Raw genomic sequence first — 12,931 nt, forward strand, 5'->3', positions numbered from 1 at the left:
ACACCTTTTTCGAGGCACATAGGGAGCACTGACACCCCCCAGGCTACCCCCGAAACACAGACCCACTGAGCAGCCCCCCACCTCGGGAAGCAGGATTTCAATTACATGGCTGAGCGATGCCTTTCTAACCTAACAAAAGGCAGATCCGGCTGGTTGGGATGGAAACGGAGTCAGGGTGAGACAGAGAGACAGGAGGAGACACACACACACTCACAAAGCCAAACATTACTACCCGAATATTCACACAAACACACAGAGGTGTAAGGAGGTTTGTGCTTCACGCCTCCTGATCATGACGACTCGTGGATGTTTGCTTGGTCTCTTCCTTCTCACGCTTAGATTATCAGAGTCTGTAGGTACCTGGAGGTTAACTGCAGATGGTAAGCAAGATATTTTTAATGCTCTATTAGGCTATTTTCTGTCTTAGTACTCTTAATACAGTATAATAAGGGTAAAATGCTGTAGAAGATGTTAACTATTTGGGCCCCTGTTGCATTCTTTTAGTAATCACAGTCTATATGCAGGACATGAGGTAGGGCTTTGTTGTGGAGGAATATACTGTACTGTGTTGCATGCAACTGAAGAATGAGAACAAACTGTGCAAGCAGAGTGTGTGTGATGTGAATAGAAAGGAGGCTCAGGCTGGCTGCTGTGATGAAATCACTTTGTTTTAACGGGAGGACGTTTATATTGGTGCCAGAGAACTGTCTGAACCTGCTGTAAGGGATCTTGAGTGGTGGGGGAAAGTTGTTTTCTTTAACTTTCTCTCATAAATTTAAGCGTTAAATTATTTTTTTAAATTGTAAGCCTTCATTTAATAAAAATTTTTTTTTTTTTTTCTATTTAGCATTTGTTCTTAACTTAAAAGTCGCAAGTTGCGTTAATTGGTTAAATAAATTTGTGGCATTAAAATGATTTTGCTTGAGAGCAAGTAAAAAAAATTAATATAAAAACATAATTCAAAGTGGTAAGAACCAAAAGCATACAGCCAGCTGTCCTTTCTGCATTTGTCAGTGTAAACTGTGTTGTTTTTAGCCTGGATTATGAGTTAAACTTCTTCGTATTTGTGTAATATTATCATACGAACCGTGCACCGAGCTGATTGGTCAGTAGGCGGTGCTTTCATACGAGTTGATCTCTTATGCCAAACATAACCTGCTCCGCAGTTACCATGGCAATATACCCCAGTAAGAAGTAAACCACTGTTGTAGGACGGAAAACCCAGGGTTAACCCTGAAGTTACCTCGCTAACCCCAAATCCCACTCCGTAGTACAGTACAAGCCTCTGGTCTCATAAACGCCTGTGGCACAGTATGACTGTTGGTCTGACTGTGAGTTCCACATATATTTTCAGTATTACGCCATGTCAGCAGTGACCAATCAGCCTCTTCCCTTTGGTCAACTGGAGCGAGAGAAGCACATCCAGATGATCTTCAAAGCTTTCCAGAACCGCTGTGGGCCTTCATGTGAGTGTCACACTCACTCACCTGGACCCAAACACCACCAAACGCCTCCTGACTGGGAATCTGATGAGCAGCTGCCAGGTCTGGCTCTGCCTGGGAGGAAGCTGGAGAACGGCTACACGCAGCCACCAGGGAAAGTGAGCAGGCCTGGGGTGGAGGAGCAGTGGCCTGAAGATGCAGCAGGATCACACTTCATGTCTGTGCTGGAAACGGTCAGTCAAATACATATCACTGCCAGACCAGAGCTGCAAGGTGAGTAGGAGGGATAGCTTTTGTGTATTTGTTTGTAAAAGGAACACGAATAAACGAATATTGCTTCGTCATTGTAGGTCCACAATGTGTTCCTAGGAGGATCTACAGCATCACCACAGGAGGCAGCAGGTCACAGTTATTTGTGGCTGTGGAAGGTACTGGTCCCTGCTCAGCTACATGTGTCTTAACTGAGAACATCCATATGCATCTCATATAAAGAGAGAGTGATGTTTTTTCAATGTATTCTCAGTCTCTCCTTGATCTCTTCCTCCTATCAGAGAGTTCTTGTGTGTGCCTCCAGTGTTGCGGTCCAGCTCGGGCTTGTTCCTTGCAGGGCTTCGACTGTCAGGGCCAGCAGGTCTTTTATTTTGAAAGGCCGCTCAGGGTGGACGCCTGCTGCTTCGGCTGCTGCCTGATGGAGATGAGGGCCTACACACCTCAAAAACATCTCATCGGCACTGTATGTCAGAGGTAGGACGGTCTGAATCTGTTTCTATTGCTCTTGCCTAACTTGAACAGTGGTGAAAAGTACAGTTAACAATTATGTTTACTCAAGTACTCTACTTAATTACAATTTGCAGGTACTTTTACACTATAAGCCACGTTTTCACCAAGAAGTTTCTGGTAATTTTACTCGCGGGACTACTTTTTAAGGAACAAAAGGGGTTCCTTTGTTGTCTGCGTTTCCATAGCAGTCTAAAGACCTAGAGTCCACTGACATATGAAAAACAATGTAACACTGGACAAGGGCTGCTGGTGGTCGCAGGGGTAAACACACTCTGCAGCCAGAGCGCAATAGAGTATTCTTTTTTATGCATTTTTTACTTATTATTTTACTTTATATTTACTAGTTACTTTACAGGTTTTACATGTAAAACACAAATTCAGCTTATACAAAGTGTAGAATAGGATAATAGAATGGAAATAATTTAGTTTTCCTTTTGTACAGCACTTTCAGGCGGGCGTTTTACTGCTGTCCGGTAATGGCTTTCAGTCCAAAATGGCGGAAGCGTAGCTTTGCTGCTGGGCGCTGATATTGCAATGAAACAAACTGTTATGAAGTGACTGTTGGTTGTTATCACAGCCCAGAACCAGTAGAGGGCTCCAGGGCTATACACATGGTAGGATTACCCAAAGTGCAGTGCAGTGTGTATATACAGCCCGGGCAGCAGAGGCTGTACCCCCATGTTGGGCATGTTGTAATACTACTAAGTGGTTCCTACAATAAAGCCAGCTCGACTGAAGGTATCTGGTAATTGATATCCGAAGATATTACAAAAACAATTGATTTTGACTTCTTGGCAATATACGTTCTTTAATTCAGCTGTGTGTTGTTGTACTCACCTGTCTGAACAGCACCGGAAGTCCTCCACAATCTGCTCCAGGTTCAACTTCTCACGTTCATTATCAAAGCATAATATAACCAGTCCCATGGGTCTCGCTGTCCCAGTATAACCAGTCAATTCAGCCTCCCTGGTCCCACTGCGCTCCTCTAATTCAAAATGTTTCGAGCTGAGTGAGGCTCTACCGTCTCAACAGCAGAACGTCCTCACACACCTGACTGAAGGTAGAGAAGTTCCTCAGGATCCACCAGGAGCATGTTAGCATGTTAGCATGTAAGCCAGACATAGCTAACTGCAGGTACACCTGGGGTGTTACTCATATGCGCGCTCACCAGGTGTTGCAATGAAGCAGTCATTAGTTAAGATAGACACAACATGTTTTAGCTATGCCGAGGTACATTAACGCTAATTATAACAGAACCCCGACCCCATATATATCCTTAATTTGTGCTAACTAAGTGCTAGCCCCGGCCGTGAACTCGGCCCGTGAACGCAAACAAATGACGTGTCATTTCCGGGTTGTCACCACTGTTGTCATGGAGCTGGCGCCCCCCTGCGGCCGCAGACGCACCTGCAGCGGCTGATTTATTTATTATCTCCTTTCTTCTCTTCCATTCTCACACAGTTTATCAGGACTTCCTCATGTGACTTTTATTTTTACTCTGTACTGGATACAACTTGAGATGTACAATACTTAATATTGTATAAATTAATAAATAGTACTTAAAGTACAAGTACACAAAAAACTATTTTGTTAAAGTAATGAGAGTAAATGTAAATTGTTACTTACACCCCTGCCTAGTAGTGCTATCTGGTTTTGGTTTCTTAAATTCACAGAAGTGATATAAAAAATTGTTTTAAAAAGATTTTACTGTGAAGTTCCCATTCAAATTACTTTCTGTCAAAAATTCCCTTTTGAAAAAAAACAACGTTTCTGTGGGTTAACCAGAGTAACGAGATGTTAATAATGTTTTTATGGACAGAGATTAATAGATAGATAGATAGATAGATAGATAGATAGATAGATAGATAGATAGTAACTTCATTGATCCCGAGGGAAATTCAAGTTTCCATCATAGTGCAAAACGTGTTAGTAAAAAGGCAGTAAAAACGTTAGTAGTGCAAAGTAAAAAGTACAAAAAAATATACCAGATATAAAAATACAAGGAGACGAAGAAAGCTGTTAAAACTTAATATAGTGCAGGATAACAGCTGTGATACACGACTATAAAAAAAGTGAATATATTGCAGAAGAGACTGTTAAAAAATGAGTATAGTGCAGGGTAACTCCACTTGGATGTTGCTGTTAAACTTTTTAAATATAATCTTTCATGTTTTTTGTCATTTGGGTGAATTAACCCCTTCGACCCCCACTATCAGAATACTGTACCAGCAATCTTAATACTTTACATTCTCAGACTGAACAACTTGTCACGTGTGAGCCTTTTTCCATGTCACTCCTGACCTCTGGCCACCCTGAACCACCCAGGCCTGTCTGTAAATAGCAGTTCTACCCAGCTGGGGTGTAGTCTAAACCTGGGAGACTTAATGCACAAAACAGCTGCTTGCCCTGGGCTGCATGGGAGGGAAGGAATGTGGCATCCTTCCTAATGGCAATGTTGGCTAATGGGAGGAATGGCAGCAACCAGTCTCCTGTAGTCAAACCAAAAATACTTCCTTCTTCGTTTGGCCTAAATCTGACTCCAGGGTTAGCCGGGGTGCTTTTGTGTGTCGAATTTTCAAGAAGTAAACGCTCGATGAAGTTGTCCCCAATTAAGACTGACCTGGCAGAAGTTTTTTCGGCGAGCAGAGATCTACTTGATATAAATATTCTCTCAGTTGTGCTCAAATAAAGCATGCCCTAGTTTGAACTCTTGTGACACCGAGCAAACAATGGTTTTGGTGCTGCAGAATCATGACAGCTGAAAACGTGGTCAACCAAGCATCAAGGCCGGGCTGCGCCAGTGTGTGAAGTACTGGCCAGCGAATCTGCCAGGTTGCTTGTTGCAAGATTATGTAAGGAAATGTGTTGAGTGTTGGCTGGCTGTGTTTTCAGGTGGAGCATGTTCACTCCTCTCCTGGAGGTGTGCGGTTCAGAAGGAGCATCCAACATCAGGATCCAGGGCTCCTGCTGTCCATACCGCTGCTTCTCCAACCAGCAGTTTCAGGTAGTAACATTTAAGCAAAATATAAACATGTTTTACAAGTGTATTTGTATATATAAGTATTTTTGGGCTTTTACACCTCATACACCAGATTGTCTCCAACATCGGTGAGAAAATGGGCACAATATGGAAGAAATGGCCTGGGTTCAATGATGATCATAACATGGACCATGAACATTTTGGGTTGGAGGGTGAGTTGTGCCTAAAGAAATATGATTTATTATTCTTCATGAAGTGGTTCCCAAACTTCCCCTGTCATGTCCAAATGCCAAAACAACGCCAAGTTGAATTTGATTGAAATAACAATATTAAGAACATGACACATTACTTTTCACTTATGTTTTCTTTTTGTTTCTTTTGTGCAAATTAACCCTTAGACCTGTGTTTACAGGTCAAATGCTGAGAAAAAGGGATTAAAGCTGCAACAATTAATCAGTTTGAGTAATTTGTAATTGAGTAATTAAGTAAAGAAAAAAACATCAAAATTCTCTGATTGCAGCTTCTTAAATGTGAATATTTTCTGGTTTCTTTACTCCCCTATGACAGTAAACTGAATATCTTTGAGTTGTGGATAAAACAAGACATCTGAGGACGTCATCTTGGCTTTTGGAAACACTGATCGACATTTTTCACCATTTTCTGACATTTTATAGACCAAACAACGAATCAATTAATCAAGAAAATAATCAACAGATTAATGAGCGATGAAAATAATCATTAGTTGCAGCCCTAAAAGGGTTATTCAGCTTTAGTTTCACTCTACATTTTTCCCTCGGTCATGTGCATCCCATAAATTGGGAACCACTGTTAATGTATTTCTAATTTGATTTTAATCTGTCGTTCTTCCAGTGCCCCTGAATATGGAATCACACACTAAACTGCTGCTGCTGGCAGCCACCTTCTTGTTGGTAAGCAGATGAAGTTCTATTATCACTCTTGATACTGTATTTTGTTGTGTTTAAAATAGGCCTCTTTCACAAAAGGGGACAGCAGAGGTGTAAATAATGGAATTAAAGATGGCTGAATTACATTTAGCTGCTTCAGTTTCAGGCTTCTGGTGTTGTGTATACTTACTGGGAGAGCAGCATACAAGACAGACATTGCCAATGTTTTTGGTTACACCATGTAATACCTGTCGGAGTTGGAAGAAGTACTCATATTTTTTGCTTCAATAAAAGTAGTTGTAGTAGTCTGTTACAAGTAAAAGTCATGTATATACATTTTTACGTAAGTAAAAGTACAAAAGTATTAGCATCAAAATATACTTAAAGTACCAAAAGTAAAAGCAGTCATTATACAGAACGGCTCATTTTAGAATATTAGAGTATAATTATTGTTGACTATTACTACTACTATATAATCTTTATCTGCTTAGTACCTTGTGGAAGTTTATACATATAATATTCCATAATAATTCTTTTGATGAATATATTTGTATTAATAATCTGAATTTGCAAAGTAATAAAATTAGCATAAGTATAAAGTAGCAGAAAATGGAAATACTCAAGTACAAGTACCTCAAAATTGGACTTAGGTAGCCTACTTGAGTAAATGTACTTAGTTACTTTCCAACACTGATACCTGTGCTTTTCCTGCTATGACACATACAAATGTCTGCTGTGAAAAAGGCCTATAAAATGATCAACTCACCTGTTTTCACTATTTTCTCTACAGAATTACATGTTCTTTGAAATGAGCTGATCAATGAACAGGATCAATCAAGAGTAAAACCGGCATCGTTGACAACTAATAAGGCGCACCAGCTGAGTGCAGTTCATGGTACAAGAAACTTCATCATTAAATTGTATTTGTCTGAGTTTCAACATACATTTATGAAAGAAAAATGACACAGAACCAGCTTTAGCAGCAGATGCATAATTGACATTTATTGCTATAATCCATCAGGTGTACATCCAGCAGTGGTTCTTCACTTTTGACACACACCTGCACCCATCATCACACCACCAAACACGGGCAGCATTACAGTCTTTCACCAAACTTAATAGGCGCTTTCTTAACATGATTCCAAAAAAATGCTCCCAAGGAATTGATAAAAACTGTAACAGACCCTGACCGTGGGCCCAATTTCATTTCTTTTACTACAAAATGGAAAAAGAGTGAAGGTCAGTGTTTCAGGACTCCTATACACCTTTGTTAAAGCAGAGCCCATCCCTTGGATTCTTTCAAGGCGGGATAAAGACAAAAGAGACAGAAGAGGAAACTGGTTCGGGTCGGGCTCGAGGCCAGGCACAGTGATATAGGCAGCTTGGCAGTCCATTCTTAAGATGCCGGTTATACAACCTTCTGCCCAACACAGGATGGTCCTCATCCTTTGGGATTCAACTTCCAGGTCTTTGACCCGGAGAATCATCGCTGATTCAGTTAAGTGATCTTTGAAGTGGACTGTATTTACAAATATATCGTACACACAATAATAGTAATCATTCTAGTTCGAAATGACCAGAGGAATTGTAGTTAAAATACAGCACTGTAATAAAATAACATCTACCTGCAACCCTGTTTTTGAGTCCCAATGAAACAGATTAACACAGATTAATTTTAAACAGAGGGAAGGGTGATGTTATGGTAAAATCAGATCTAGTATTATAACAGATTGGTTGTGTTGTATTTTGTCAAGTACACTTTGTTAACAGCTCATGACCAGATCAGCAAACACCAGTCACATGGCCTCCCTCTGGTGGCAAGTTAACAGATGTTACAACTTGCATTAAAAAATAAAAATAAAATTGGAGGCGTCGTTCTTCTCTGGTTGATTAAAAATAACGCATTTTTCTCTCTTCGGCTTGGTTCAGTGTTGACAGGCTTTTCTGTTCATTTTTCAATTTGACACAAAGAAGGAATAGTCTTCTTGCTTCTGTTCCTGCCTTTTGCTCTGTCTTCATATTACGCAGTCAATCCACGTAGAGAAATCCTTCTCTCCTTGGACTCGTCATCCCCCAGCACATTATCGAATATTATACACACACCTATACACCATAAACAGAAACAAACAACGTTAGCGTGAGACAAATACATCAGAGAGGAACTATTTCTTTCAATAAAAACTAACGTAGCAACAGTTCTTACTCTCGCAGAGGTCGTCTGTGTGAGGGGCTAACGTCCGCCACTAGCAGTCACCAGTCCATGGAAGTCTTCCCATGCTCTGTGAACAAAGGATGCAGCACATCATCATTCAAAATAAACAAACCGTTTGGATATTTAGGCTTTTTTAATGGGAGAATCACAACTACAATCAATTTAACTGCAAAAGCACATGAAACATGATGAAGTTGCACACGTTGTATTTTACTTATCTTTCTTTTATAACATATACACCAACAAATAACAATGTGAAAAACAGATGTGACTGGTTTTTTTTTATAGCTGTGAATGTTGTAATGAAAGTATTTAATTAGTAAATGATAATTGCCAAATCAAAGTAATAGAGTAATACTCCAAAGTAGCGCTGCAACAAACAATTATGTTCAGTATCGATTATAATAATGTTGATCATTTTCTAACTTAAATGTTTCTTCTATAAAATGTCAGAAAATGGTGAAAATCATTATTTTCCAGAATCCAAATCTTGAAATTACAGGGGCTTTTCAACCAAAAGTCCGAAACCCATATATATTTAAATTAGAAGCAGCATTTTTTCACATCTGAGGAGCTGCAACAAGCAAATGTTTAAATATTTTGATTAAAAATAAAAATAAAAAAATTACCACAACCATCTATCTGTTTAGGTTGTGAGAAACATTAGCACTGTTTTATATCATTCTGCTCTTTGAAGCAACACTAACACATTAGAGTTAAAGTGTAATACAAATGTGAGAAAACGTTTGTGAGCATGCATACATTTATGTGAGAGAGAGAGAGAGAAAGAGAGAAAATAATTAAACGATGAGACATACATACTTGATGCTGTCTGTGTGAGTCTTGTACTCCATGATGGTGTTGGGAGGCAGGTTGAGGACTCTGCGCAGGGTGTCTCTGATGCGGGCAGTGGTCGCCTGGTCGCTAGCTGTTTTGTTCCAGATGGAGATGATGTCCTCCTGGAGAAAAGAAGCAGAGAAGGGATGTCTGAGTACAGACTATTTCAATGGAATTGCATTGCTAGGCAGCAGCTTGGGTCCATGGTTACTTCCTGTTAGCAGATGTTATTCACATACACTGCAACATGAGAGAAACTGGGACACATTTGGAATGTTTATATTTACAACTGTGATATGATCCATACTGAAGTAGGCAGTGTGTGACTAGGTACAACAGGTGTATGTGTGTTTGTGGGTTTACCTGGAAGCGTACTGACACTACGGCCCCGCAGATCTCCTCTCCAACCATGAACTGCTCCCCGAGCATGGCCAGGATCAGGTTCTCCCAGCACCGAGACGCCAGGCCTTTCCTCAGACGAATGATCCACTTCCCACCCATCTTATTGGCATCATCCTAAAACCAACATAGGCAGCGTTTCAGAGTGGGCTTTTTCCATTTAGAAAACCAAATAGATTCAATGTATTACAAGATATGGTCTTTAGTGTACGAGATCTCAGAGTACCTACCTCCCACATGGGTTTAATACCGTCCTTGAAGAGATGGAAGTCACTATGGCCGGTCAGGTCGCCTGGTCGGATCATGTGACTATAGAAACGCCAGAACTGCTCCACCTTGGGAAGGACAAGACACGTTTATATCAACAAGAGTCGGGTTAAGCTTGTATTCATAGATCTTTCCGTATTTCCTGTATGCCCCACCTAAACAGGTCACGAGGAGCGACTCACCGAAGCGAAGGTGCCAATTTGTTTAATGTTCTGCTCGTAGCTCTGAGTACTGGCCGGTCTCCCCGGGGTGCGTCTGGAGTACCAGAAGGAGTAGTTGTATTGAAGAGGGTGCTCTCCTGCCCCTGGCACCACCAGCTGCAGAAAACAAAAGGAAGTGACTGAGACATACAATCAACTTTGGAGCTGCAACACACATCTGTGGGCGGCTGTGGCTCAGAGGGTAGAGCAGGCCGTCCACCAATCGGAAGGTCGGTGGTTCAATCCCCGGCTGCTCCGGGTCACATGTTGATGTTGCTCCCGAAGGCATAGCCATCGGTGTGTGAATGAGTATTTAGATTAAAATCCTGATGGGCAAAGTTGGCACCTTGCATGGCAGCCTCTGCCATCAGTATATGAATGTGTGTATGAATACTGACATATAGTGTAAAGCGCTTTGAGTGGTCGGAAGGCTAGAAAAGTGCTTTATAAATGCAAGTCCATTTACCGTGTCATTCTTTAATAGGCTGACCTTTCTCTTGGAGGCGTTCTGTTCCTTGTCCTCGTCTTCAGTTTTTTCCTTCTCACCGTCTTTCGGTGAGCCTTGGTCCTGGTCGTGGTCTCCACTGTCATCATCTTTCAGACTGGATTTGATGGAAGCAAAACAAAAACGTTTGTGTCATGCACTGACTTCATTTTTTGGGGAAAATTACAACTCTGTTGACAGATATACCTTAGACCTAAATGCTGTCTAAAACAACAGAAAGTTAAGCTTTTGTTTAAACTGTTTTAGAGAGCCAACTTTATGGTCACTTTGGTAACACCGTTACAAACATTCATTCTTGCTGATGTCTATTAAACTCCTCAACAACTCGTAACATAAAGCTATCATAATGACAGTGCAATATGTTAAATAGGGACAGTGCAATATGTTGCATCTGTGTAATATTGAGCTATTGTCTGTGCAATATGGGCAAGACGGTATACGGTGCAGTGCACTACCTGGGTGCAATACCTGCCATGGTGTGTGTGATGGTATGTGCCATTATGTAGGTGAACTGTGTATGTGTTGAAACATCTGTTTCTGTGGAACTGTTTACCTGTCTTGTGGTGAATAGTTTTATTATTGTTGTTGATGCTGTTTTAATTGAGTGTTTGTAACTGCAGTTGCAGAAAAATTTCAATAAAAGTATATATTATCTTATCTTATCTTTGGAGGCTGTAGTTTGTGGTGCTGAACTGTACTGCTGCATATATAGTGACAGTGTAATATTCAATGCACCCTCATTGATATGAATGGGGACAAATATATTAGAAACAATGCAAAAATGTAGACTTTTTATAATGCACACGTACACACCTGCACTTTAACTACTCTGACGGTGAATTTCCTGCAACACAGTTAGCTATCTGCCCGTGCTTTAGGGGGCCATGGGAGTCTATAGTTTGAACCCGAGACTGCACGCACCTTCCACGGCGTCTCAACAACTACCACACCGGGGATTCAGGGCCTGTACGCCTTCCGCCAGGCTAAGCTACAGCTAACAACACAGTCCCCATTATGAAACACCATGCATATCCCTGTTGTTACTTCTAAATGCACATGTGTGTGTGTGGACCTCGCTTTCCTGTGGGTTTATAAAGCTAACATTATACACACAGAGCATGCAGGAACATGCAATACAGCTGACACACCTCTCTTTTCTACACGCAACAGCTTTCATTAGAACCTTTACGCTTCCAGCTGTGAGTCTGCGGTCACAGCTGGAAGGCCTCCTCTCTGGCAGGTAGAGCAAAGAAACTTTATGATTACTCACGCGTCAAATTTGTTGTTCATTATTTAGTTGGTGTCGGTGGGAGCCTGTCGGAGTCCGACCACAGCCTGCTGAATACCGCAGGAACGGCGGCGCGCACAGCAGACGGACGGGTGCGCGCACGCAGTATGTGATGAACGTGAGGGTGACACATATATATGTATTTATTTAAACCCATGATTTATACTCATCATAAAAAAATGCATGATGCAAAAAATATATAAAGCCAATTCTGATTGACGATTATTATTGACATAAATATTAAAGGGACTATTTGTAACTTTCAGAAATGCTGCTTAACAGCATCACTCAAAACAGTGAGGTGACACAAGTCAGCTAAAACCACAATATCACTCTATATTTCAGCTGCTTGGCAGTAATGTTAGCTGACCAGACGAAGGTCTCTCCATGAACATGATTTAGATCTGATCCTAGTGTTGGCTTTTCCTGCCTAAGTGCAGGCTGAAGCAGCGGGGCTCTGCAGCGTGTCTCCCTGCTCTCTCCGCCCGCAGCCGGAGAGAGCAGAGGAGACACCGGCACCCGGTCGGTAACGAGAAGACAACGTAAATCTCTGTAGAGCTCCATCGCTTCACAAGACACGGAAAACCTCTGTTGGTCTGGAGGAGCTGCAGCATTTATTTCTGCACAAACGTCCCCTGTACATTCACTAGATATTCTCAGAGCTAAACTAACTCTTCTGCAGTGTGGAGTGAACGCGTGTTCACGTCTAGAGGTGGAGCGAGCTGAGGTGTCTGAGTGAAGCCGAGCAGGCAGAGGAGGAGGGTACAGCGGCTACACGCGAACGCGCATATGCGAGCGCGCATGTGTGACGACCTGCTACATTTATGCGCGTACAAAGTTACAAATAGTCCCTTTAATGTGTTCATCACTTTAAAGGGACTATTTGTAACTTTCAGAAATGCTTGTTAACAGCGACACCTGTGGCCGTTAAGTCAACGAAAGTCAGCGTCGGGCTCGCGCTTGCTCGCTCTAAATATACCTGAATGAGCATTGCTCAAAACAGTGAGGCGACACACGTCAGTTAAAACCACAATATTTCTCTATATTTCACCTGCTTGGGAGTAATGTTAGCTGACCAGACGAAGGTCTCTCCATGAATCAATGCTGATCCTAGTG

The 12,931-nt window shown here is 41.5% G+C and overlaps 3 protein-coding genes across 6 annotated transcripts in view; 1 reads left to right on the forward strand and 2 right to left on the reverse strand.

Annotated features, from left to right (window-relative positions):
- vwa5b2 (von Willebrand factor A domain containing 5B2) overlaps positions 1 to 3,580 on the reverse strand; it is a 44,864-nt gene extending 41,284 nt beyond the window's left edge. The window contains exon 1 of one of the 2 annotated variants that reach the window (XM_037787078.1): positions 3,060 to 3,580. The gene's annotated coding sequence lies outside the window, so the exon portion shown is untranslated. The remainder of the gene's footprint in view (positions 1 to 3,059) is intronic. The other variant, XM_037787079.1, reaches the window with a different exon arrangement.
- Positions 75 to 7,323, forward strand: LOC119498313 (phospholipid scramblase family member 5). The gene is made up of 8 exons (XM_037787083.1): positions 75 to 380; positions 1,355 to 1,715; positions 1,793 to 1,870; positions 1,994 to 2,186; positions 5,115 to 5,226; positions 5,315 to 5,414; positions 6,073 to 6,131; positions 6,898 to 7,323. The coding sequence occupies exons 1-8, from the start codon at positions 378 to 380 to the stop codon at positions 6,922 to 6,924; spliced, it is 933 nt and encodes a 310-aa protein (XP_037643011.1). The 5' UTR covers positions 75 to 377; the 3' UTR covers positions 6,925 to 7,323.
- On the reverse strand, positions 7,083 to 11,946 carry eif4e2 (eukaryotic translation initiation factor 4E family member 2). Of its 3 annotated transcripts, none has more exons than XM_037787084.1 (8): positions 11,798 to 11,946; positions 10,489 to 10,624; positions 10,005 to 10,139; positions 9,786 to 9,890; positions 9,520 to 9,672; positions 9,142 to 9,278; positions 8,311 to 8,386; positions 7,083 to 8,210 (listed from the first exon to the last, which is right to left on the reverse strand). In XM_037787084.1, exons 1-7 carry the CDS (start codon positions 11,815 to 11,817, stop codon positions 8,338 to 8,340), a joined length of 735 nt encoding a protein of 244 aa, XP_037643012.1. In that variant the 5' UTR covers positions 11,818 to 11,946; the 3' UTR covers positions 7,083 to 8,210; positions 8,311 to 8,337. The 3 variants fall into 3 exon arrangements, with proteins under 3 accessions (XP_037643012.1, XP_037643014.1, XP_037643013.1); XM_037787086.1 differs by having other exon boundaries at positions 10,513 to 10,624; positions 11,798 to 11,945; XM_037787085.1 differs by having other exon boundaries at positions 9,138 to 9,278; positions 11,798 to 11,945.
- Positions 11,947 to 12,931: the final 985 nt, after the last annotated feature.

The sequence above is a fragment of the Sebastes umbrosus genome, chromosome 12 (genome assembly GCF_015220745.1).
Source record: "Sebastes umbrosus isolate fSebUmb1 chromosome 12, fSebUmb1.pri, whole genome shotgun sequence".
In the NCBI taxonomy this organism is placed as follows: domain Eukaryota; kingdom Metazoa; phylum Chordata; class Actinopteri; order Perciformes; family Sebastidae; genus Sebastes; species Sebastes umbrosus.